The 27,184-nt window shown below is 38.8% G+C and overlaps 1 protein-coding gene across 1 annotated transcript in view; it reads left to right on the top strand.

Annotated features, from left to right (window-relative positions):
* The window catches only part of RELN (reelin), a 345,250-nt gene that overhangs the window by 220,956 nt on the left and 97,110 nt on the right, over nt 1-27,184 (top strand). The window contains exons 21-24 of the mRNA XM_081331294.1: nt 9,016-9,208; nt 10,381-10,493; nt 15,472-15,609; nt 16,655-16,841. Of these exons, the coding sequence (XP_081187420.1) occupies nt 9,016-9,208; nt 10,381-10,493; nt 15,472-15,609; nt 16,655-16,841 (631 nt within the window). The remainder of the gene's footprint in view (nt 1-9,015; nt 9,209-10,380; nt 10,494-15,471; nt 15,610-16,654; nt 16,842-27,184) is intronic.

Genomic DNA, 27,184 nt, shown 5'->3' with positions numbered 1-27,184 from the left:
CAGCTGAACGTAAGCCATTGTTAAGATCTGGCGTAAATACAGTACTTAAATCCTTATTTAATTTCTCTTGTTGGAATTAATGGTTTTGAAAATGCTGAATATTGGCACGGTTGCTTCCGAGCAGTGTTCAGTTATAAATGAGTTTCTTCCCGGAATTCCAAGTTCAAAACTCAAGGTTGACTCAGTCTTCCGTCCCTCCGAGGTCGGTAAAATGGGGAGCCAGATTGTTGGGGGAGGATATGCTGACACTGCAAACCGCTTTGAGAGGGCTGTAAAAACACTGTGAAGCGGGATATAAGTCTAAGGGCTATTGCTATCTCAGCCACGGTGGCGCAGTGGTGAGAATGCAGCATTGCAGGCAAACTCTGCCCACTGCCAGGAGTTCGATCCTGACCAGGCTCAAGGTTGACTCAGCCTCCCGTCCTTCCGAGGTCGATAAAAGGAGGACCCAGATTGTTGAGGGCAATATGATGACCTTTGTAAACCGCTTAGAGAGGGCTGTAAAGCACCGTGAAGCGGTATTTTCAGCCTAAGTGCTATGGCTGCTGCCATCACAAAAAAGTTTGCGACCTAATGACGAAACGCCTTAAACATTTCCTGTGCTGAAGTTTGACTGTGCTACACAGTTCGACGTGGGCTTTTTTTTCTTTTTTCTTTTTTTTTTGCGGCAGATACATCTTTGAATGTTTCCCAACTTTCCCAGTGAAAGTAAAACATGGGAAGCTTTGTCATGGTTGAAAACACTGAGAAATCTGGGTAGGATGACCCGACAGATGGCAGATTGTCTAGTTTAAATTGTGTAGCTGAGTCCCTTGAGGACACTATTTAATGGATTGATATTATTTTTTATATCTCCTAGTCCTGCTAAAATCTTAAGATGCTGATATGCTAAGATTGCCTACAGGGACTTTTTGTCAAGTCAGATCAACCATACTCATCAGTCCACGTTATTGCAATTGCACGACAATCCACGTCCCACTTTTTAACATCAAAACCAGAGAAATATACTACTTAAAGCAATACAGGCCATCCAGGTAGACCTCTGCTTACAACCGTCCATTTAGTGAACAATCAAAATTACAACAGCCCTGAAAAAAACCGACTTATGACCATTTTTCACACTTGCGACCGTTACAGCATCCCAATGGTCCTGTGATTTACATTCGGATGCGTGACAGCCGGTTCATATTTACGAATGTTGCTGTGTCTCAATGTCCTGTGATCCTCTTTTCCACCGTTCTGAGAAGCAAGGTCAGTGGGGAAGCCAGATTTACTTAACAACCAGGTGTCATGGTTCCGACAGATGAAACTCTTCAAAAGAACTTCGAGGCATTGTTTACCTTAAAGGATCTTTTATTCGAGTAGCAGAATATCGGCACTTACATAATCGAAGCCAAAAACTGAATTCCCCTCCCCTGGGCACGTAGTATCAAAGCACAATTCCCTCCTCCAATTAACGGTCATAAAACATGTTCCCCAATTAGCTTGAAGCACGGGCTTCCTCTCCACCTCTCCAGCCCGCCAATTTTTTATCAGCTCTGGGCTCAGTAACCTTGATTCTCATGCTAAGTTTAGTGTTGCTATGTCTAGCTGGACTCTCATTCACATCCCTCCCTCCCAGCATCATCTGACTCTAAAAGCGAAAGGGAAAAAGATGGCTACATTTCCATCTGTTGTCAATGCAAAAAACATCCGATGTTAGCAGCGTTGACACCAGGTTACTAATTTTAACAACTGCAATGATTCACTTAACTAATGTGGCAAGAAAAGTCGTAAAATGGGGTAAGGCTTGCTTAACAAATGTCTCACTTAGAAACATTAATTCTGGGCTTAACTGTGATGGTAAGTCAGGGACTACCTATACTTTAATGTGTTTAGTATTTATACTTTTATTATGGCTTTTATGTTGTTTTAACTTTTGATTGGGGGTTGGCCAGAGTTGAGTATAAGATGGGCGGTTATATAAAGGTTTTACATAAATAAATCCAATTCTTTCCTGATAATCTCAGCTCTGATAATCTCCAATTCTTTCCTGATAATCTCAGCTCATAATCTCGCTGGCCCCCAGGGGGAGAGCGTTCTCTGTGGGTGCACCGGATTTATGGAACCATCTTCCGGTTGAGCTCCGGATGGTGCCCGATCTCCGCTCCTTCCGGCGCGACCTTAAAACCTATCTCTTTAAACAAGCTGGCCTGGCCTGATGGGACGGGATGGGATTTTTATTAACGACTTCAATTTTAAATTTGTATTATTTCTGGGCATTGTTTAATTATGTTTTAATAATCTAATTTTAACTTTTGTATCTAATTTTTATGTATTGCCCTGTTCACCGCCCTGAGTCTCTTGAGAGAAGGGCGGTATATAAATTAAATTAATAATAATAATAATAATAATTAATGTGTAATAGCTCATCTAGTTCCGCCCTCGGTCACTTGCCCTCTCTGCTTTTAAAAATTGTTCCTGTTTGCTTATGGTAGGATGATAAAATATATCATTGGGTGCATTTGTGTGTGTGTGGCATTCAGTTTTTCAGATTCCTTGACTGTTCTCCGTAGATAAATGGATTGTGCATTTCTAAACAAAAACCAAATTCCTTCATCAAGAATACTCGGTGAAGGAGATGCTCATTCATAAAGCAAGCAGGGAGATCTCAGAGTTACTTTTAAGTGGATTCTTGAATGTTTAAACTTTTCCATCACTCTACCTATAAGAGCTTTTAAGTTACCCTTGTCGTGGAAAAACCCAATGAAAAAAGACAAGAGACAGCAACACAAAACAATGATTCTTACTTTAAGATTCAGAGGTTTATTTCGCTAATAATTTGGAACATAGCATAATAACATAACACTTACATTAATAACCCATTGCAATGAGGACCAAATGGCATAGCAGATTCCCAAAGGTCACCTATAGGCCAATGGCCCTGAGCTAGATTTAAACTAACATTTTTATACCTTTCTTCTAACAACCACCCACAGATAGTCAGTATCTTCCAAAATCAGTTCCTTGTTCTTTGTGCTGACCAGCAGTTTCCACATACACCCATGTACATCTGAAATCTCTACCCATCTGTTATTTTCAGCTCCTCTTTTCCCATGGTTACAATGCTCATGCTACAAATATACATAGAACTATCTACTTTGCAATTTCATATCGCACAAAGCTCAGCAGATTACAAATAATACGTCCATATTGTGAAACTATATTGTTTCAAGTTCAAGCTTTAAATCACTACTGTGGGGTCTATCCTCTAGCTTCCACTTGATATATGAGGAGGGGGCTATATTTTCATTTCCCACAGCCTTTTGAGAAAATATTCATAGGTTACTTCTTTTTCCCCTCTGCATTATAGTTTGGGTACAACATAATTGTATTAAATGACATGATAAAGTGCCATAAGACAAAAATAAATGAAAATAATACAATTATTATGGTAATGTCAGGCGTTAAAGACCAGGTCCATAGATGAAGGTTTAATTAAAATGATTTATTGCTAAAACCTATCAAAAGAATCTTCTCAACTAATGGCCAACATCTGGTTAGACTTCGATACGGCTCACTCGCACCCAAGGAGAGTTGGAATTAGTTTTCTTGTGGCAATGTAAGGATTCTAGGCTAATCCCTCTTTTAACTCCGCCCCTTTGTTCTGCCCGTCCTTCTCCTACCCAATAGAACAGATTCGCTTGATTACATTGTCCTGTTTTTCAATAACCTTTGAAGTTTTACTGGATAAAGAATTTGTATATGGCTGTTGTATTTTACTAGTTTCTATAGTGATGCTTTTTAGGGCAAATAGACTGAAAACTTATTTTTCATGAATTGCCAGCATTTGCCAAGGTGCAGTTGAAAGAGGGTTCAGTTATTAAGGAACCAGGATTAGTAATAAGCCTACACTGAATTTGCCAGTTACAGAGTAACTTGCTGCAAGAAGCTGCAGTCACAATGATTACAGGGGAAAGATGTACAATTAACCCAAAGGCCGAAGAACTAGCATTCTTGGTCTTTCATTAACAAGTACATTTTCATCAGCTTGGTGGTTTGATTTTTTTTGCCTCATCTCTCAAACCAAAAGGAATCGACTTGGCTGTGAAAACGTCACAGAATGTGTTCTGGGGGTAATAATGAGGCAGTTGAAACAGCGTTAACTCCTTTAATCGGAACAGTGGAAGTACTCGCTGCTCATTAAAAAGAAATAAGGTGGCCAGACTTGAAACGTTTGCATCAAAGAGGTCAAATAAAAACCTTTTAATGCCACCTTCTTGGCCAGTTAGATGGGCAAAAGATGTAGATTCGTGCTCTCTGAGCTGGGTGGTTTTCTTCCAGACATTTCATGACCCAACGAGATAACATCATCAGTGCTAGAAGAAGGAAGAGGAGGAGGAGGAGGAGGAGGACTGTGGGGTCCTTGGTGCTCTCTGAGCTTGGTGGTTTTCTTGTAGACATTTCGTGACCCAACTAGGTAACATCATCAGTGCTAGGAGGAGGAGGAGGAGGAGGAGGAGGACTGTGGGGTCCTTGGTGCTCTCTGAGCTTGGTGGTTTTCTTGCAGACATTTTGTGACCCAACTAGGTAACATCATCAGTGCTAGGAGGAGGAGGAGGAGGAGGAGGAGGAGGACGACGACGACGACTGTGGGGTCCTTAGTGCTCTCTGACCTTGGTGGTTTTCTTGCAGACATTTTGTGACCCAACTAGGTAACGTCATCAGTGCTAGAAGGGAGTGGGGTTTACTCTCCGTTTATATACAAATGGCTTCCTCTGTCGCCATTGATGGGAGTGTTGCTTTCTTCTTGTCCTGTCCTTGATTGGTCGGTTGTTTAGTGTTGGATAGTTTAACACCAGAATTAATGCGAGACCTACAATCAAGCAGTGTGAACAACACCCCAGGTCACGGAACTACCAACAAAACATCTGCAAGCAAACATCCAAACTCAGAGAGCATCAAGGACTCCCCAGTCCAACCCAGAGCTACAGATATTATCTTCTATTGATATGTAAAGTGTAGTTTTGTTTTTCAGGATTCTTTTTTTTTAACTAGATAGCAAGATCCAGGTTATTTTCTTTCTTTCTTTTTTTTAGCCTGTAGAAAAAAAATGACACAAATTTCAAGACTAATTATTCTTTAGTTTTTCCTGATGGTTGTTTTTCTCCCTGATGTTGAACTGGCCAGAAAAAAAACATGCATGTAGATTTTGGAAGCTTTGCCAAATGTAAACCACTGCCTTCACTGACCTTCCGCTTCTCCCGGGATTTGTTTTAACTTAGATCAGGTCTGAGCAAATGCCCGGTACTTAAATTAATTATTGTTGGTTTCTCCCAGCTGTGGATCCATTTGCTTCTCATTTTCTAACTCCCGTGAGCGTATGCTAGCGGAGCGCAGAGAGTCTTCTCCTGGGAACTCTCTGAAAATTGCTTTTTCATTAGAAGAACGGTAGTCAATATGCTATAAATCATTTTACACCACACCATCCTGAGCTGCGTTTTCAGGGAGGGGGCAAAAAAATAATAATCCTTCTGTAAATAATTATATTATTATTTATTATTTATTAATTTTATTTGTATACCGCCCTTCTCCCGAAGGACTCAGGGCGGTGAACAGGGCAGTACATGTTAAAAGACAAAATACAAAAATTAAAAGAGATTAAACAAAATGCCCACAACTCTTACAATAGGTTAAAACACATTAAAAGTAATAAAAACCCAACCCCATCCCATCAGGCCAGGCCAGCTTGTTCGAAGAGATACGTCTTTAGATCGCGCCGGAAAGAGCGCAGGTCGGGCGCCATCCGGAGCTCAACCGGAAGACGGTTCCATATGGTAGGTCTTTCGTTATACACCTGAAATGGGTCCACCAAAATCTCTTTTCAGCTTCCATTGTTTAACCCTATTCTTTGGTAAAGTTTGGATCCATTTTCTTATTCATGAGATTTTCTTTCTCTTCAGCTGTTTGAGGACATTGTTTATAATACTACAGAGTCAGCATGTTGCTCCCAACAATCTGGGTCCTCATTTTACCGACCTTGCAAGGATGGAAGGCTGAGTCAACCTTGAGCCTGGTCAGGATCGAACTGCTGGCAGCTGGCAGTCAGCAGAAGTAGCCTGCAGTACTGCATTCTAACCACTGCGCCACCACAGTTCATACGATACATAAAATCGTACAGTTTGACTGTATCACATTCAACATTTCCTATGGTTTAATTCACTTTACTTGATACTATCTCAGTATAATTGCTGCTCTGATCATAAATAGGTGCAGTTCCCTGAATAACTTTTAATATTACGTACAAAACCTCATCAGCTACATATATAGTACTTATTTCTGCAGTGTTTGCATGTGACTGTATCAAAAGCACATACATACTGTGTAACATTCCTCTCTTTTAGTTCCTCTTCTTATTTTATGTAAAAGTGCTAGTAACCAATTAAAAACAAGATCACGCAAACCTTTAGTGGTTATCTGTACGGTGCTACCTGTATTTGCTTTTGAATTTTTAATTCAACTGATTTTTTTTAGAAAAAAACACATTACAAATATAACCATAACCTATCATAGTACGCGGTGGCTCAGTGGGTTAGGACGCTGAGCTTGTCGATCAGAAGGTCGGCAGTTTGGCGGGTCAAATCCCGAGTGCCGCGTAGCAGAGTGAGCGCCTGTTACTCGTCCCGGCTTCTGCCAACCTAGCAGTTCGAAAGCACGTAAAAATGCAAGTAGAAAAATAGGGACCACCACGGTGGGAAGGTAACAGCGTTCCGTGCGCCTTTGGCGTCTAGTCATGCCGGCCACATGACCACGGAGACGTCCTCGGACAAGCGCTGGCTCTTCGGCTTTGAAACGGAGATGAGCACCGGCCCCTAGAGTCGGAAACGACTAGCACGCATGTGCGGGGGAACCTTTACCTTTTACCTATCATAGTATCATGGGCAAACAAACTCAGGAAACAAAATTATTTAAATTTCTGGAGTTATCTAGATGGGTATCATAACAGAGTTTTGAAAGCGCCTGAAGGCAGGACCAGAAGCAACGGATGGAAACTAATCAAGGAGAGAAGCAACCTAGAACTAAGGAGGAATTTCCTGACGGTGAGAACAATTAACCAGTGGAACGACTTGCCACCAGAAGTCATGGGGGGGGCTCCATCAGTTGAGTCTTTTAAGAAGAGATTGGACTGCCATTTGTCTAAAATAGGGTTTCCTGATTGAGCAGGGGGTTGGACTAGAAGACCTCCAAGGTCCCTTCCACATCTGTTATTCTACGAAGCCTGCCATAGACATTCTCCAGCTTAACTAGTAAAATGCATTGGAGTTATTCTCTTTTTCATGTTTCCCTCCTACCCTGGACCTAACAACCTTTTCTCTTAAACAGCCCTGTGTCCTCAAATAATGACCTTTCTCCTTGGATGTGGAACAAAGAGGTCTTTCTCGTTGCGACCAATTTAGTCCAGGGAATTACAAATCTTTCCAGAACTAAAATTGGAATTTGTTTCACACCCTTTCCTACGCCCATTGAAACCCATAAAGCGATCTGCAAACCTTTCGGATACGACACGAAAAACACAGATATTTTGATAAAAAGATTGTGTTTATTGCAATAACGTGGCTTCTGTTTAATGAAGAGAAGGACCAGGGGTGACATGAGAACGGTCTTCCAATATCTCAGGGGCTGCCCCAAAGAAGAGGGAGTCAAGCTATTCTCCAAAGCTCCTGAAGGCAGGACAAGAGGCAACAGATGGAAACTCACCAAGGAGAGAAGCAACCTGGAATTAAAGAGAAACTTCCTGACAGTTAGAAGAATTAACCAGTGGAACAACCTGCCTCCAGAAGCTGTGAATGCTCCAACACTGGAAATTTTTAAGAAGAGGCTAGACAGCCATTTGTCTGAAATGGTCTAGGATTTCCTGCATGGGCAGGGGGTTGGACTAGATGACCTCCAGGGTCACTTCCAACTTTATTATTATTATTTTGATGATGATGATTATGATGATGATGATGATCTTTTAGTGTGCTGGTTTGGACTGGCCCAGTTCATTTGTACCCATATAGTTTGCCATCTATAGTTTAGATGGCAAAGCATGGTAAATGTAAAACTCTTCTTCTTGTGCCTCACCACTTACAATTATGGGCTGGCACTCGTTCTGCTATCGTTCCCAAGTGGAGCAATTAGTGTTCCGTTTGCAGATGAAGCGATTACTTTGAGGACACCCATGGAAGCTGACAATTTCTGAACGTGCACATCGTTTAATTAAATGCGCAAGTACAAACTTGCTCCCCAAAGAATGTTAATAAACCAAAACTCCTCTCGGTTTCATTATTTCCGGAAGAGCTTTTGATCGCTTCTTTCCTGCCTTCTGAAGGCCTTCGGATTCGTTCCAAGCATATGTTTCATCAGATGTCTTAAAGATGTATTAAAAATCCGACAACTCTGCAAAGAGACTGGAAGCCGTTTGTGGACTTCCTACGTGTTAAACACAATTAACAGATGGTCAACAGAGAGATTTGAAGATCGGTGTGGTGTTTGGGCTAACCTGATGACATTTTTTTCCTTTTTTCTTTTTCTTTTACATATATATTATGCTTAGATGTTGGGTCGATTTGATTACTAGACCAGACTTTAAACAAATAAGCAATATTAAACCAATAAACCATATTAAGCAAACAAATATTCCTCATCGGGAATATTTGTTTATTTAATATAGTATTTTGTTAAAAAAAACACCAAACCTTGTAACTATTCTCCGTAAGTTCTTTTTTATTCCCGTAGGTTATTATGCACAATAATTCAGTTGTGTTTAGTCTTCAACCTGTCTTCCTCCAATAAGCTTATTGGGAAGCTTATAATGGTTTGTAGACCCATAATGTAAGGGTTGGACTTTGCTGTCTTGGAAAGAGCGGCCTTGGTCATTCAAATGCAGATGAATGGCTGACTCTTGTCCTGATGGGTTTGTTCTCCTATGTTGTGCCAGGCGTTTGTGAAGCTACTCCAAAAATGAATAGTTACTTCTTTCCGACTCTTTTTCAGTTTTACAGGAGATTCCAAGTTAGCTTCTAGTATGCGCTATGTAGAAACGCAATCTATGCAAATTGGAGCATCATATATGATTCAGTTCAACTTGGTGATGGGCTGTGGCCAACAATACACCCCCCACATGGACAATCAGGTGAAACTGGAGTATTCCACTAATCATGGCCTTACTTGGCATCTAGTTCAAGAGGTAAGTCTCTATCATCTATCTGTCTGTCTGTCTGTCTGTCTATCTATTCATATCTATCTATTTATCTAAAATCTATATCATCTCTATCATTTATCTCTGTTTGACTATCTATCTATCTATATATCTAAAATCTATCTCTATCATTATCAATTATCTCGGACTATCTATATCTATCTAAAATCTATATCATCTCTATATTTATCTCTGACTCTATCTATCTCTATCTATCTAAAATCTATCTCTATCATCTCTATCATTTATCTCTGACTATCTAAAATCTATCATCTCTATGACTATCTATCTATCTATCTATCTATCTATCTATCTATCTATCTATCTATCTATCTATCATGCAATAGTGGAATAATAGAAAAAGCTGCATAAGCAATGTTACATAAATTCATTTTAAGTCAGAAATAGAAATTAATGGGGGAATTGTGACAACTGTAGAAAGTGATTTAGCCAGAAGTCAACATACACTTATAGGCAGTGGTGGGATTCAAATAATGTGAACAACTGGTTCTCTGCGTGGATGCCGCTTCCAGAAGTCCGTTCTGGGCCTGGGCAACAAAAAATTAGATACCAGTTCTGCCAAAGTGGTGCGAACCAGCTAAATCCCACCACTGCCTATAGGTTTAGCTCAAATGTAAAGCTAAATCATAATTATGTGTGGATATCAAGCTTCTGGTTGAAGAGAATATTTGGTTATAAACAAAGTAGAGCTGTACATTTCTTATTTAGTGCTAACTCTTATTATTGTCTTCAAAAAAAGGCACATTACAACGTCTATATTTTTGAACAAGTAAGTTTTGTTGATGGCTTAGAGACACCATAGTTCCCAAATTATCTTGTTACTATTGTTTATTTAATTAGTCACCATGTATATCATTTTCCCTGCACATTTTTCAATAATTTCAACTTTTTTACATTTCCATAAATAAGAAACAGGTTTGCCCTTGTATCTGAAATCCTTGTATCTGAAATATAAAAATGTATCTAAATAATACCGGTGAGCAATCCTTGCACAAAACAGTGTTGTTCCGATGCCTTTTCGAATACTTTATTTGTGCAGAAACATCACGCGATTGTGTCAGGGAATTAAACAACACTGTAGCCTATTATAATACCTTCATATTAATTTTCATATATTTGTGTTTGTATGATTCTTTAAGGAATGCCTTCCAAGTATGCCCAGTTGTCAAGAATTTACTCCAGCAAGTATCTATCACTCCAGTGAATATACAAAGTGGAGAAGAATCACAGTACTTTTACCTCAGAAAACCTGGTAATACTGTAATTATTTAGCTTTTTGTGCATACATAGAGATATTGACATGTTCCCCAATGCATTTTACCTGGTAAACATATTATTTTGAACCTTAAAAAATTACTTTTTTCTCGATACAGTCATTTGAATGCATCTATCAGTGGGTTAGGACGCTGAGCTTGTCGATCAGAAGGTCGGCAGTTTGGCGGGTCGAATCCCGAGTGCCGCGTAACAGAGTGAGCGCCTGTTACTCATCCCAGCTTCTGCCAACCTAGCAGTTCGAAAGCACGTCAAAATGAAAGTAGAAAAATAGGGACCACTACGGTGGGAAGGTAACAGCGTTCCGTGCGCCTCTGGCGTCTAGTCATGCTGGCCACATGACCACGGAGACGTCCTCGGACAAGCGCTGGCTCTTCGGCTTTGAAACAGAGATGAACACCGGCCCCTAGAGTCGGAAACGACTAGCACGCATGTGCGGGGGAACCTTTACCTTTTTACCTTTATCCCCTGTTATTTTTCTTCTGTTGTTTTTTTAATGATGCCAATGTTTTATGAAGAATGCCCAGGATGGGAAAAAAATCAAATAATTTTGGCAGATAAACCAAAACTTCGGGAAGCGTTGAGGGTCTTCTCAGTCATAGCCACTTCAGCCAGACATTGACGGGGGTCAGAATTTAAATTCATCTGGGCCTCTTCCCTTTTCCGTTTGTTTTGTCGAGGGCTGAATGAATTCGCAAAAGAAATGTGAATGGATTTTGTGACCTTGAAAGAGCTTTGCATGTTGAGGGAGATCCCATCTTTAACTAATGCATGTGCTTCAAATTCAGATGGGATCCAAATCCCAAAGGTGCTTTTTTCAAGAGGCAACTGGACCTCCTTTGTTTTTTCTTGAAGACGTTTCGCTTCTCATCCAAGAAGCTTCTTCAGTTCTGAATGAATGGTGGAGGATGGAAGATCCCACACTTATTCACACGATTCAAGTGACCCTGAGGGCACAGATAAACGCCCAAGTGGCACCAGTGACTCTCCGAAAGTGTGCAAATGATCAGATTCCTGCAAAGAATATAAATCCTTCCATCCTCCACCCTTCAGTCAGAACCGGGGAAGCTTCTTGGATGAGAAGTGAAACATCTTCAAGGAAAAACAAAGGAAGTCCAGTTGCCTTTTGAAAAAGCACCTTCGGGGGGGGGGGCAACCATGACCTGGAGGACTGAAACATTTGGGATCCAAATATTTCTCCATCCTCCTTCGCCTGCACCCCAACAGTTCAGATATGCACGAATTGTCTTGACACAAATTGCCACAAATACCTTGTTAGTTTCTCAGCAATAGATTTACCTGCAGGACATCAGATTTTTGATTGTCTTTTTTATTACCGGGATCTGCCAGATTAGTAAATATACGGCACGAGTAACTTGTACTAGAGGTATGAGCCAGAGGCGTCCGTTTTCTGGACTTTATTGTACATGACTTATATGTTTCTAATGCTGATGGAAATTAATTTCATTTTTATGGAAGGCATTAACATAAGAACTGGCTTAATGAGATGCAAACAGCTGCCAGTTGCTGCCTTCATAAACAAATCAACACCTAACGACTGAGAGGCCAGATAATTGGATTAATGTAATTAACAGTTAACTCGGAAGGCAGAAAACATAATTTGATTGGTTCTTGGTCCTTTGGCCTCCTTAATAGCGTTTTAAAAAGGTAGCATTTACTCTAAATTCATTGAGAAAACATCGCTTGCGCTTTGCTTCAAGAGGAAAGCATTTGTTGTATTTAAAAATTGGAATGATTTAAGGCTGCGTAGGAACAAAACGCATGGGGAAAATAGGATTCTGACATTGACTGGATTGAATGTGAAATGAAATAAGCTATTGGTCTACCTTTAATACAGGTAGTCCTCGACTTAACGACCAGAATTGACCCCAAAATTTCTATGAGACATTTGTTCAGTGAGTTTTGCCCCATTTTTCGTTGAAGACCTGTCGCTTCTCATCCAAGAAGCTTCTTCGGCTCCGAAGAAGTTTATAAGTCCCTTTTTCTCAAAGCGCCGTTGTAACTTTGAACGGTCAGTAAGTGAACCCTTGCAAGTCCAGGACTACCTGTACTTGCCGGCTGCACCGGAAACTTTGTACACAGAAGTTGTAGAACAGATTCGTGACATTTTCACTTGAGAAGACGTAAACAGAATTTTTTTTAAAAAAAAAAACCGAATCAACACATTTTGTAAAATATCTGCAGTTATGACGTTTTTTTTTTAAAAAATACATTATTGTCTTTTTTTATTTGTTTAAATAAAAAAAACAGCAGATCAAGCTGAGAAACAGTACAATTAGAACAACATAGAGCACTTCCACTTGAAAACCAAACTGCATTTGATATGAGAACAAGAGCATGTTTGTCGCTGGGTTTCCAAGGATTAAGAATTTGTTGGTTATTCTCTTTTAGCCTCAGTGATGTGAATTCAGCTTGTTCGACGATGAGCTTTGTTTGTCCTGTGGATTTTTGAAGATACTGTTGTAAAACTATTGTAAAACCTCTATAGAGAAGAATGAATGATGCATTATCTTCGGATCACTGACAATTACAAATGCTTCTGATCTGCTGAGTCTAGGTGTAGTCAGGGAGTCTTATAGAGGAATAACCAATGTGATTCTAGGTAGACTAAAATTAGTCATCTATAACCATCATGAGCTACTCTGTGACACACTCCTTGCTCCAGGAATATTAAATCTAGACAACTAGCCCTAAGCATTAACATAAGAACACAAGGATGTTTTTAACATTTCCTCCCGAGAAACGGGAGTTGAAAATTGGAAAATTTCATCCAAAGTTTATTTTGTTTTTCAGTTTTAAAGGATGGGGCAATAACGATGGTCTAGAATAATTCATTGAAACTTAACATTAAGATTGAAACTTAACATTAAGGAAACCAAGATCATGGCATCCGGGCCCTCTCAATTCCTGGCAAATAGATGGGGAAGAAATGGAGGTAGTGAGAGATTTTATTTTCTTGGGCTCCAAGATCACCGCAGATGGGGACTGCAGCCAAGAAATTAAAAGACGCTTGCTCCTGGGGAGGAAAGCCATGGCAAATCTAGACAGCACACTAAAAAGCAGAGACATCACCCTGCCAACAAAAGTGCATATAGTCAAGGCTATGGTCTTCCCAGTTGCAATGTATGGCTGTGAAAGTTGGACTGTAAAAAAGGCCGAGCGCCAAAGAATGGAGGCCTTTGAACTCTGGTGCTGGAGAAGACTCCTGCGAGTCCCTTGGACTGCAAGGCGATCAAACTGGTCAGTCCTAGAGCAGATCAACCCTGACTGCTCTTTAGAAGGCCAGATCCTGAAGCTGAAACTCAAAATACTTTGGCCACCTGATGAGAAGGAAGGACTCACTGGAGAAGAGCCTCATGCTGGGAAAGATTGAGGGCAAGAGAAGAAGGGGACGACAGAGAATGAGGTGGCTGGATGGAGTCACTGAAGCAGTAGGTGTGAGCTTAAAGGGACTCTTGAAGATGGTAGAGGACAGGAAGGCCTGGAGGAATGTTGTCCATAGGGGCGCGATGGGTCAGACACGACTTCGCAGCTAACAACAACAAGAATAATTCAACTGTAGGAAAATTCCATTCAAAGGATCAGAGTTTATTTTGTTTTTCAGTTTTAAAGCATGGCACAATAACAATGGTCTAGAATAATTCAGCTGTAGGAAGCCACTGAAGCAACGTGATTCGCAAGTGACGGTCATTGAGAGTTTCTGAGAATTCAAGCTTATTTTCCTGGATTCGTTTCCTTAACGTCTAAGGTGTCCATTTTGTATGACTGCCTAAAGAATGGCAAAAACAATGGCTTTAATGTTTAATGTTCATTTCTGAAGTATTTGAGTGACAATACAAGAACATCTTGTAAGGTTTTTCTTACCGAAGCTTGTACATTACCAAAATGCTATTCAAATTCCTGTTTGTCAAAATGTGTTTGTTTCTTTATTAGTAATGAAACACAACTGACAAAACTAGGGTCTGGCTGACTTTAAAAAATGTTCAGGAAAGTATAAAACAATAATAAAGGCAAACACCTTAATACAGTACATTGATTGTAGTAGCGTTTATTATAGGCTTTCAGAATTTATTCTTAAGTATACAGTGGAAGGCGTTGGGTACACCAGTGTAAATATTAATTAATTAATAAATTTAGTAAAGGTAAAGTTCCCCCGCACATGCGTGCTAGTCGTTTCCGACTCTAGGGGCCGGTGCTCATCTCCGTTTCAAAGCCGAAGAGCCAGCGCTTGTCCGAGGATGTCTCCGTGGTCATGTGGCCGGCATGACTAGACGCCAAAGGCGCACGGAACGCTGTTATCTTCCCACCGTAGTGGTCCCTATTTTTCTACTTGCATTTTTACGTGCTTTCGAACTGCTAGGTTGGCAGAAGCTGGGACGAGTAACAGGCGCTCACTCTGTTACGCGGCACTCGGGATTCGACCCGCCAAACTGCCGACCTTCTGATCGACAAGCTCAGCGTCTTAACCCACTGAGCCACCGCGTCCCTACTTAATAAATTTAGAGTCAGTTAATTAATTTAGAGTCGAGACAATGTTGTGAAGATGGAGTCTTCAGTTTGCAATGCCATTGAACTACATAGCCACATGTAACTAATTCTTTCCATTGCTTTAATCTACAATTTAAGTTTATCTTTTATTTTGGGGTTATTCTAAGCCAGGGGTAGGCAACCTTGGCTCTTTTATGACTCGTGGACTTCAACTCCCAGAATTCCTGAGCCAGCCATGCTGAGGGGAAAGGGAGAGATTTCCAAGCTGAGCCAGCTTGGCTCAGGAATTCTGGGAGTTGAAGTCCACGAGTCATAAAAGAGCCAAGGTTGCCTATTCCTGTAATCTAAGCTGAATATCAGTTTTCTCATTGTGAACAGAAAGATTCTCTTTTGTCTCGTGGATTTGTGCGTGCTTTTAGTGAACACACAATGCTGATTCTTCCCTCAAGGTCCGGTGCAACCCGTTTCCGGTGGAGTCAGTGCTATTACACAGCTCAAGATGAGTGGGCATTAGACAACATTTATATAGGACAGCAATGCCCTCATATGTGCAACGGGCACGGCTGGTGCGATCATGGCATTTGCAGGTATGTTTGCTGGTAGAGAAAAAGACTTTGAAATTATGGGTAGTCCTCGCTTTCCATACACAGTTGAGGCCAAACTTCCTGTTGCTAACTGAGACCGTTGTTAAGTGAGTTTCACTCCATTTTATGACTTTTCTTGCCACAGCTGTTAAGAGAATCACTGCAGTTGTTAAGTCAGTAACACGGTTGTAAAGTGAATCTGGATTCCCCATTGACTTTGCTTGTGAGCCGTGGTGGCGCAGTGGTTAGATTGCGGTACTGCAGGCTACATTTCTTGACTGCCGGGTGCCTTCAGTTCTTGGGTGCATCTAGCACAGGGGTGTCAAACTCGCAACGTCACATGACGTGTCTTGACGTATCATGACTTTTTTTTCCATTGCCAGGGCTGGGGTGGGGGTGGTTTTGGCATGATGCATCTGGCCTGTGGGCTGGCAGTTTGACACCCCTGGTCTAGCAGTGTGCGGGCGAGCATTGTCATGAACCAGCACCACACTGGAAAGGGTGCCATAGAAAATCCCGCCCAATGTGAAGATACCAGAGGAGTATGGCGAGTGAAGTTCGTGGAGCGTGATTCGACCATCAACTGTGAAACATTACGAAAACTCAAACGAGCCAACCATAACAAGCGTCAGGGCCGGCTGACTTCCGATGTGGTGTTGGTTCATGAGAATGCTCGCCTGCACTCCGCTAGACGCACCCAAGAATTTTTGAAGCAGTTCCGTTGGGATGTTTTCGATGACACACATCCCCGATAGCCCAGATTTGGCACCGAGCGACAACTAACTAAGGAATTTGAAACCTTGTAAAACGTTACAACAAGGGCCTCAATTTGAATGGCGCTTAGGTCAAAAAGTCATGTCGTGTTGTAGTTTTCTAATGTGTGTAATAAAAGTTCTGTATCTGCGAGTGTCTGTCATGGATACCCAAATGAATCGCCCTTGTATATGTAAATAGGTTATACGTGTTCCCGTCCAATGTCATTTGGATGTTCATTTGTTCATGCCGTATCAACACCCTCACATGCGTACAATGCGTTTGTTCTCTGCAGATGTGACTCTGGATATCAAGGTACTGAGTGTCACCCTGAAAATAATCTACCTTCAACTATAATATCTGATTTTGAGAATCCGAACATTTTGGAAACAGAATGGCAGGAAGTCATTGGCGGGGAGATTGTAAAACCAGAACAAGGTTGCGGTGTGATCTCATCTGGATCCTCTCTTTATTTCAACAAGGTATCCGTTAGACGGCTTGGTGGCCTAGAGGTGCAACTTTCATCCCCGCAATCAAGAGGCTGAGAGTTCAGTTCTAGGGAGCGGCAGATATATCTCTCATCTGCTGTGAGCTTCCCATAGGTGCCAGGAAGGGCATCCAGCCAGTAAATGCTCAGCTCCATTCATTTGCCCCACTCCACCTGAATGTAAGGGATTACAAGATGTGTTAAAATGGAGGGGGGGGGCAAGAGAAAAAAAAACCCTGTCTATCCATTAAATATAATGTGATCTGGAAGAAAGGCAGCAGAATGACTTAGATCAGGAGTGTCAAACTGCCGGTCCGTAGGCTGGACACGTCACGAGGAAACCGCACCCACCCCTCTGCCGGCAATGGGGGAAAAGCTTGGCAACATCACGAGTTTGATCCGTCTGACTTAGATTGTGAAACACAAAGAGAACATTCTTGCATGGTTTACTTTTTGCATTAGAATGTTTTCATTTTGGGGAAAAAAATAGGAAAATAGGAAATTCTGTTTTAACATATGTAAACAATTACAGGCAGCTTCATCTGTACAGGGTGATCCTGAGTGTATCTTCACAGTTAAACCATAACCTACTATTCAGTGTCTTTTAAATGGGCTTCATTTTTTTTAAGAAAAATAATAATTAATTATAGGTAGTCCTTGACTTAACAAACATTCATTTAGTGACCAATCGAAGTCACAGCGGCACTGAAAAACTGGCCTATAACTTTTTTTTATTTGTTTTTACTTGACTGCATATCTTTCCCCTTTAATGACTGAGACTGCAGCTCCTTGCAGCAAATTGTTCTGTGACTAGTAAATTCAGTGTAAGGTTATTTGCCACTATAAATAAATTAATAAATATTTTAGGCTCAGTTGGAGTCGTAAATCAAGGACTACCTGTAAATAAGAGTATGTAATTGCATTCATAATTGATCATCTGACAAACTGACACTGTGTCAGTGAGAGGAGCAGCAAACAAATTTAATAAATGAATAAAATATAAATGCCATGCTGAATTATAACGAGGTCAACAACTTTAGGAATCTGTGCAAAAATCCCCCAGAATTAATCTTCAAAAGCAACATTGTTATTTGTATGTACACTGGGAGCTTAATGCACCAGAGAAAAATTTTGTATGTGTCCAATCAGACTTGGCCAATAAACAACTATTCTATTCTATTCTATTCTATTCTATTCTATTCTATTCTATTCTATTCTATTCTATTCTATTCTATTCTATTCTATTCTATTCTATTCTATTCCCAATAAAGATTCTATTCTATTCTATTCTATTCTATTCTATTCTATTCTATTCTATTCTATTCTATTCTATTCTATTCTATTCTATTCTATTCTATTCTATTCTATTCCCAATAAAGATTCTATTCTATTCTATTCTATTCTATTCTATTCTATTCTATTCTATTCTATTCTATTCTATTCTATTCTATTCTATTCTATTCTATTCCCAATAAAGATTCTATTCTATTCTATTCTATTCTATTCTATTCTATTCTATTCTATTCTATTCTAATTCTAATTCTAATTCTATTCTATTCTATTCTATTCTATTCTATTCTATTCTATTCTATTCTATTCTATTCTATTCTATTCTATTCTATTCTATTCCTGTTCCATTCCATTCCATTCTATTCTATTCTATTCCCAATATTCTATTCTATTCTATTCTATTCTATTCTATTCTATTCTATTCTATTCTATTCTATTCTATTCTATTCTATTCTATTCTATTCTATTCTATTCTATTCTATTCTATTCTATTCTATTCTATTCTATTCTATTCCCAATATTCTATTCCCAATATTGTATTGTATTGTATTGTATTGTATTGTATTCCATTCCATTCCATTCCATTCTATTCTATTCCCAATATTCTATTCTATTCTATTCTATTCTATTCTATTCTATTCTATTCTATTCTATTCTATTCTATTCTATTCTATTCTATTCCCAATATTCTATTCTATTCCCAATATTCTATTCTATTCTATTCTATTCTATTCTATTCTATTCTATTCTATTCTATTCTATTCTATTCCCAATATTCTATTCTATTCTATTCTATTCTATTCTATTCTATTCTATTCTATTCTATTCTATTCTATTCTATTCTATTCTATTCTATTCCCAATATTCTATTCTATTCTATTCTATTCTATTCTATTCTATTCTATTCTATTCTATTCTATTCCCAAGAAAGATTCTATTCTATTCTATTCTATTCTATTCTATTCTATTCTATTCTATTCTATTCTATTCTATTCTATTCCCAATAAAGATTCTATTCTATTCCATTCCATTCCATTCCATTCTATTCCATTCTATTCTATTCCATTCCATTCTATTCTATTCTATTCTATTCTATTCTATTCTATTCTATTCTATTCTATTCTATTCCCAATAAAGATTCTATTCTATTCTATTCTATTCTATTCTATTCTATTCTATTCTATTCTATTCTATTCTATTCTATTCTATTCTATTCTATTCCTGTTCCATTCCATTCCATTCTATTCTATTCTATTCCCAATATTCTATTCTATTCTATTCTATTCTATTCTATTCTATTCTATTCTATTCTATTCTATTCTATTCTATTCTATTCTATTCTATTCCCAATATTCTATTCCCAATATTGTATTGTATTGTATTGTATTCCATTCCATTCCATTCCATTCCATTCCATTCCATTCTATTCTATTCCCAATATTCTATTCTATTCTATTCTATTCTATTCTATTCTATTCTATTCTATTCCCAATATTCTATTCCCAATATTGTATTGTATTGTATTGTATTGTATTGTATTCCATTCCATTCCATTCCATTCTATTCTATTCCCAATATTCTATTCTATTCTATTCTATTCTATTCTATTCTATTCTATTCTATTCTATTCTATTCTATTCTATTCTATTCTATTCCCAATATTCTATTCTATTCCCAATATTCTATTCTATTCTATTCTATTCTATTCTATTCTATTCTATTCTATTCTATTCTATTCTATTCTATTCTATTCCCAATATTCTATTCTATTCTATTCTATTCTATTCTATTCTATTCTATTCTATTCTATTCTATTCTATTCTATTCTATTCTATTCTATTCTATTCTATTCCCAATATTCTATTCTATTCTATTCTATTCTATTCTATTCTATTCTATTCTATTCTATTCTATTCCCAAGAAAGATTCTATTCTATTCTATTCTATTCTATTCTATTCTATTCTATTCTATTCTATTCTATTCTATTCTATTCCCAATAAAGATTCTATTCTATTCCATTCCATTCCATTCCATTCTATTCCATTCTATTCTATTCCATTCCATTCTATTCTATTCTATTCTATTCTATTCTATTCTATTCTATTCTATTCTATTCTATTCCCAATAAAGATTCTATTCTATTCTATTCTATTCTATTCTATTCTATTCTATTCTATTCTATTCTATTCTATTCTATTCTATTCTATTCTATTCTATTCTATTCTATTCTATTCCTGTTCCATTCCATTCCATTCTATTCTATTCTATTCCCAATATTCTATTCTATTCTATTCTATTCTATTCTATTCTATTCTATTCTATTCTATTCTATTCTATTCTATTCTATTCTATTCTATTCTATTCTATTCTATTCTATTCTATTCCCAATATTCTATTCCCAATATTGTATTGTATTGTATTGTATTGTATTCCATTCCATTCCATTCCATTCCATTCCATTCTATTCTATTCCCAATATTCTATTCTATTCTATTCTATTCTATTCTATTCTATTCTATTCTATTCTATTCTATTCTATTCCCAATATTCTATTCTATTCCCAATATTCTATTCTATTCTATTCTATTCCCAATATTCTATTCTATTCTATTCTATTCTATTCTATTCTATTCTATTCCCAATATTCTATTCTATTCTATTCTATTCTATTCTATTCTATTCTATTCTATTCTATTCTATTCTATTCTATTCTATTCTATTCTATTCTATTCCCAATATTCTATTCTATTCTATTCTATTCTATTCTATTCTATTCTATTCTATTCTATTCTATTCTATTCTATTCTATTCCCAAGAAAGATTCTATTCTATTCTATTCTATTCTATTCTATTCTATTCTATTCTATTCTATTCTATTCTATTCTATTCTATTCTATTCTATTCTATTCTATTCTATTCTATTCTATTCTATTCTATTCTATCCAAGTTGGATAGAATAGATAGTTATTAGATAGTTATCTCCATCATCTCAACCTTTCTGACCCTACCCTACCTAGCCCATCCCATCTCAACCCTGATGCTTATTCACATATCTATATAAAATAACACGGTCCCTGTTAATTCAGTTAACACAGTTTCATTGCCTTAGTTAGAAAAGTGTGCTGAATAGATATGGAAAAAATAAAATGCTAACAACAAGCTCCTCAGAGAATAAAGAGTGGGAAAAGAAACGAGTTTAATAATAAAGTACCAGGCAGCTGAAATTTGAATAAGAATTACATCACAACAAAGCCTGAATCTCTTTCAAGTGAGGTACATGTTAAAAAAAACCCAAAACACATTTTAATTGAAATTGTGGTCAACATTTTGAGCTTAATGACATGGATTTGAAAACCCAAAAGATCTGGCTGCGGTACCCGGTCATTCAAGATGGCTACATATCTAAGCGAAATAATGGTTCCCTAATTCTTGAGAGCATCTAATCCTGGCAAGATTTAATCCCTCCCAACAGCTGTTCTTGAGGATTGGTTATGGAGCAATCCCACTGATTGCTGAAGCATTAATCTGAATTATGTTACATTGCTCCTGTTGTGAAGAGGCCTGGCTCCAGCTAATATCTCCCCATCTGCTCAGATCCCCACGCTTTCAGATCCATTTGATTTACAGTGGCTACCCGTGTTTCCCATCCTTAGGAAGCCTAAGATGTGCGGATTTTAACCTCCAGAATTCCCCAGAAAACTCAGGAAAAAATAGGCAGAAAGGGCACTTTATCCAGGGTCCTCTCCGCAGCATTTATTCTTATTTGTTATTTATTCTTCTTCTTGATGCAAATTTCTCAGGTGCTGTATTTAAAATATCTATGTCCTCCCTCCCTTCTTCTCTCTTCTTCTTCCTGCTCTCCTTCCTTCCTCCCTCCCTCCCTCCCTTCTTCAATAATAATAATAATAATAATAATAATAATAATAATAATAATAATAATAATAATAATAATAATAGAGTTGGAAGGGACTTTGGAGGTCATCTAGTCCAACCCCCTGCTCAGGCAGGAAACCCTATCCCATTTCAGACAAATGGCTGTCCAATGTCTTCTTAAATACTTCCAGTGTTGGAGCATCCACCACCTCTGGAGGCAGGCTGTTCCACTGGTTAATTGTTCTCACTGTCAGGAAATTTCTCCTTTGTTCCAGGTTGCTTCTCTCCTTGACTAGTTTCCATCCGTTGCTTCTCGTCCTCCTTCCTTCCTTCCCTCCCTCTTCTTCCTCCTCCTCCTCCTCCTTCTCCTTCCTTTTTTTTCCTTTTCCTTCCTCCTTTCTTCTTCTTCCTCTTCTTCCTCTTTCCTTTCCTGGGTCTAATGGAAAAAAGACTTGGGGGGGGGAAAATTTGGAACTCCGATTTTATATATGGTAACATCAGCAAGACTGCTCTGCGCACAAAAATGGAAGGAGTTTTCCATTCCCAGCATGGAAGAATGGCTATAAAAGTTGATGGAATTAGCAGAGATGGCTAAATTGACTGTTTTGATTTTGTGTGTGTGTGTGTGTCTGTGTGTGTGTGTCTGTATGTGTGTCTGTGTGTGTGTGTGTGTGAAGTATTGTCAAGTCTTTTTGAATACACCTTGCTAATTAAATCTTTCTTTCCTGTTTTGGCCTAACCCAAGGCTATCCACAGGATATAGTCACAACTTATGACAGCTCATTATTTGTGTAAATTATTCAAATACACACACACACACACACACACACACACTTGGAAACCACTTCTGGACTTTGTGCTTGAGGTGAGAAAAAATAATACTGTTATTGATTGGAGCGATTTGTTGACACAGAAATGGCTCATTCATAGAAACGTAAAAAGTTGGTGCAACGATAATGTCTTATTTTACTGCAACAGAGGGAGTTGGAAGTCAACGCCTTTTCTTTTCTTTTCTCTTCCCCCCCCACCCCCCTTTTCCACACTTCTCTTTTTCCCCTTTCCCTTCCCTTTGGTATTTTCGTATTTTATATTGAAAGTTAATGGGGGGGAAAGTGTTCAAAAAGAGGAGAAATGGATGCTCCCTCAGAGGAGAAGGAATTAGGAGGGACCAAGGAGAAAAAAAGTGTTTTTAATAATAATAATAATAATAATAATAATAATAATAATAATAATAATAATAATAATAATAATAATAATAATAATAATTTTATTTATATACCGCCCTTCTCCCGAAGGACTCAGAGACTGGACCACTGTTTGTCTGAAATGGTATAGGGTTTCCTGCCTGAGCAGGGGGCTGGACTAGAAGACCTCCAAGGTCCCTTCCAACTTTATTATTATTATTATTATTATTATTATTATTATTATTATTATTATTATTATTATTGTTGTTGTTGTTGTTGTTGTTGTTGTTGTTGTTGTTGTTGTTGTTATTATTATAAAACTTTTACTCATTAAACATGAAACTCAGTCAACTGAACACTCAAATTGACTGGCACTGATGGTTGACACGGGTTGCTGCCAGCATCCCAGGTATCAACCAGGCACCTCCTTAAAATGTAAGATGTTCCGAGTAGCGCAGGTTTTTGCAGCATTGCTGGAGTTATTGCAGGAAGTTGCAATTTCTTGATGTATTTTGCAAAGTTTTTGGACATCGTTCCCAGTGCCCCGATGACTATGGGTATCGCTGTTGCATGTTTCATCCATAATCGCGCAGTTTCGATGGCCAGGTCGTGGTATTTCGTAATTTTTCCCAGTTCTTTTTCTTCGACTCTGACATCTCCTGGTCCAGCGATATCTATTATTATTATTATTATTATAAAACTTTTATTCATAAAACATGAAACTCAGTCAACTGAACACTCAAATTGACTGGCGCTGATGGTTGACACGGGTTGCTGCCAGCATCCTAGGTATCAACCAGGCATCTCCTTAAAATGTAAGATGTTCCGAGTAGCGCAGGTTTTTGCAGCATTGCTGGAGTTATTGCAGGAAGCTGCAATTTCTTGATGTATTATCATTATTATTATTATTATTATTATTATTATTATTATTATTATTATTATTATTATTATTATTATTATTATTATTATCATCATCATCATTATGATCATTATGCGGACCGATGAAGCTTAGAAAGAAAAGAGCACTTAAAAACACATCTAACAAAAAGCGATGCTTCGTTGTCCCCTTTATTTTGAGGGGGTGGGGGGTGGGCGCTAGGAAAGCAGCCAGCCCTTCAGGTTTGCACACTGGGAAAAAGCCACTCCTAATTCCCTACCTGAATGGATGAAATCACTCAGAAACAAGAGCGGAAAGTGTGGCTTTCGCCGTTGTGTTGCTTTTTACCGTTTCCAAGGTTGTGCATTGTTAGCCTTTATTGCTTGACCTTCGCCGTAAACGAAAGAGACAGGGTGTGAGTTTCATTACCCCTGTTGGGCTCCGCTTTAGGAACCCCCATGGAAAGCCACTGTGAGTCTCGGCAAGCTCACAACAGATGCCGGAGATTGATTGTGTTGCTCTAATGTTTGATGAGGTACGCACAGTCCAAGAGGAGAACAATTACTGTTAATCCTTGGTGGCCCCTCGGATGAGTTGGAGGCTGTTCCTTAATCTGCAAAGTCCAGGTGTGAAACATCTCTTGTTTAAAGCTTCACTCACTGTCACTAACCTTGACAAGAGCCTCCCTGAGATATTTTTAATCAAAACCTTTTTTTTTAATATACAGGCAGCCGTCTTAGGAATAGTAAAATAATCATAATAATCATCTTTCTTTTTTTAAAAAAAAACAACAACAAACGTATGTTTTAACCTCCTTGGTTGCAACCTCTTAATTGGGAACCCAATTCTATTTCTTATATTGACACAATTTATTTTAGGTGGGTGTAAAATTCTGGGCAGAAATCTCTTTCTTTTTAATTCGTCTCCCCCATTTCCTTGGTGATTTTAATCATTAAAGGATTTTTTTAAAAAAATAACATGCAATGACGTAGTGGTGATTCATCTCCCCGGAAAAGGAGATTTTGTATTTTAGACTTCAAGAATGACAATTCTATCTGGAATTGCATTTCGACTGTTTACATGTGGAAGGAGATAGCTTGGTTATCTATGGAGAGCCAGACAGCTTGAACCCAGAGCCAGAATGTCATGTGATTTTTCTCTGATAAATGGATCACCCTATCAAAGACCAGATTTCTTTTTCACTGAAAGAGGAAGAAAGAAGGAACATATCAACTTGAGCCTCGCTGTTACTTCCCATTTTGTTCATGTTTTAGGTAGTTCTGAAGTCAGATTGTATTTTAAAATAATATCCCTATCATGTTCTATCAATTTACATTTTGCAATAGAGACGAGCTGGTTTGCTATGAAAGAATAGGGTGAATAGAAAACCGTGGGCCAAAACGATACAGAACATTTTTAGATGCTAATCTATCCGCTTGGTAAAAGAGCATAAAATGGATGTAACTAATCTTCTGGTAAATAGTTAAACTCAGATCAATTAAATTCATGTCACACATGCTGGCATAGACTTAATCAATATCTGCCAACAGCCCTTACTGCTTCCTTAGGATAACTTCCAACTTGGGGTCTCCAACCTTGGGAACCTCTAAAACGTGTGGACTTCAACTCCCAGAATTCCTTGGCCGATCATATTGTTGTATGTTTTGAAATAACAATAATACATAATAAAAATAAAGGATTTTTTTAAATCTCATTTTCTAAATCAGCTGAGAGCAATAGCCCTTACCTTTACTCCTGCATGTGTCTAGGTCACAGGTCTGCAACCTGCGGCTCCGGAGCCGCATGCGGCTCTTTCAGCCGTCTCCTGTGGCTCCCAGTCCTCTGCCATGTACAGTCCAAAAAAAAAAAAAGTGGGACTAAAAAAGTTCAACCAATCAATTCAAATATGCAGGGTAGGTGTATATCTTGCCTTGGCTCCACTCTTCAGACAAACCCTGTTCTGCGCATGTGCGTATGTACGCGCATGTGCAGACATTTTTTGCAGCTCCCAGATTTTCCTTTTGTGAGGGAACCGGTTCCGAGTGGCTCTTTCACTGTTTCAGGTTGCTGACCCCTGGTCTAGGTAACCTATTCATAATCTGAAAAGGAAAAATATCCATCATTGTAAAAAGAGGATTAAAAATCAGGCTTGCATAACTTATAAAATGTTTACATAGTCAATACACCTACATCCCTTAGCTCAGACATGTCAAACACAAGGCCTGGGGGCCAGATCCGGCCCGCGAAGTGGTTTCATGTGGCCCGCAAAGCCATCCTGGAAACAGTGAGGGAACGGCCCCCACTGCCTTGGCCCTGGCCCAGAGACCCTCCTTCCGCCAAAGACCCTCAGATCTGCCCCACTCCTGCCCGGGACCCCATAGGCACCCTTGATGCGAATGATGTAGAGCTGGCCACGCCCACCCAGTAGGCCATACGCACTCTAGCCACGCCCACCCAGTAGGCCACGCCCACCCAGGCCATACCCACCCGGCCCCCTGAGGGCAACTGCAATGCTGATGCGGCCCTCAATGAAATTGAGTTTGACACCCCTGCCTTAGCTAAACCAGTTTCAGTGACATGAACCCAATACGGGCCAAATCTATAGATAGATAGGTGGATGGATGGATGGATGGATGGATGGATGGATGGATGGATGGATGGACGGACGGACGGACGGATGGATGGATGGATAGACAGACAGACAGACAGACAGATACAGTGGTGGGATTCAGCCAGTTTGCACCACTTTGGCAGAACCGGTAGCTAATTTTTTGTTGCCCAGGCCCAGAATGGACTCCCGGACGCGGCATCCACGCAGAGAATCGGTTGTTTACGAATTTGAATCCCACCACTGGATGGATAGATAGATAGATAGATAGACAGACAGACAGACCAGACAGAGAGACCAGACAGACAGATGATAGATAGATAAAGAAAGAAAGATGATAGATAGATGATAGATAGATAGATAGATAGATAGATGATAGATAGATAGATAGATATAGAAATAGATAGATATATAGATATAGAAATAGATAGATAGATAGATAGATAGATAGATAGATAGATAGATAGACAGACAGACAGACAGACAGACAGACAGACAGACAGAC

This window comes from Vipera berus (genome assembly GCF_964194415.1).
Source record: "Vipera berus genome assembly, chromosome: 6".
NCBI classification, from domain to species: domain Eukaryota; kingdom Metazoa; phylum Chordata; class Lepidosauria; order Squamata; family Viperidae; genus Vipera; species Vipera berus.
This window is presented reverse-complemented; position numbering and strand designations above follow the sequence as displayed.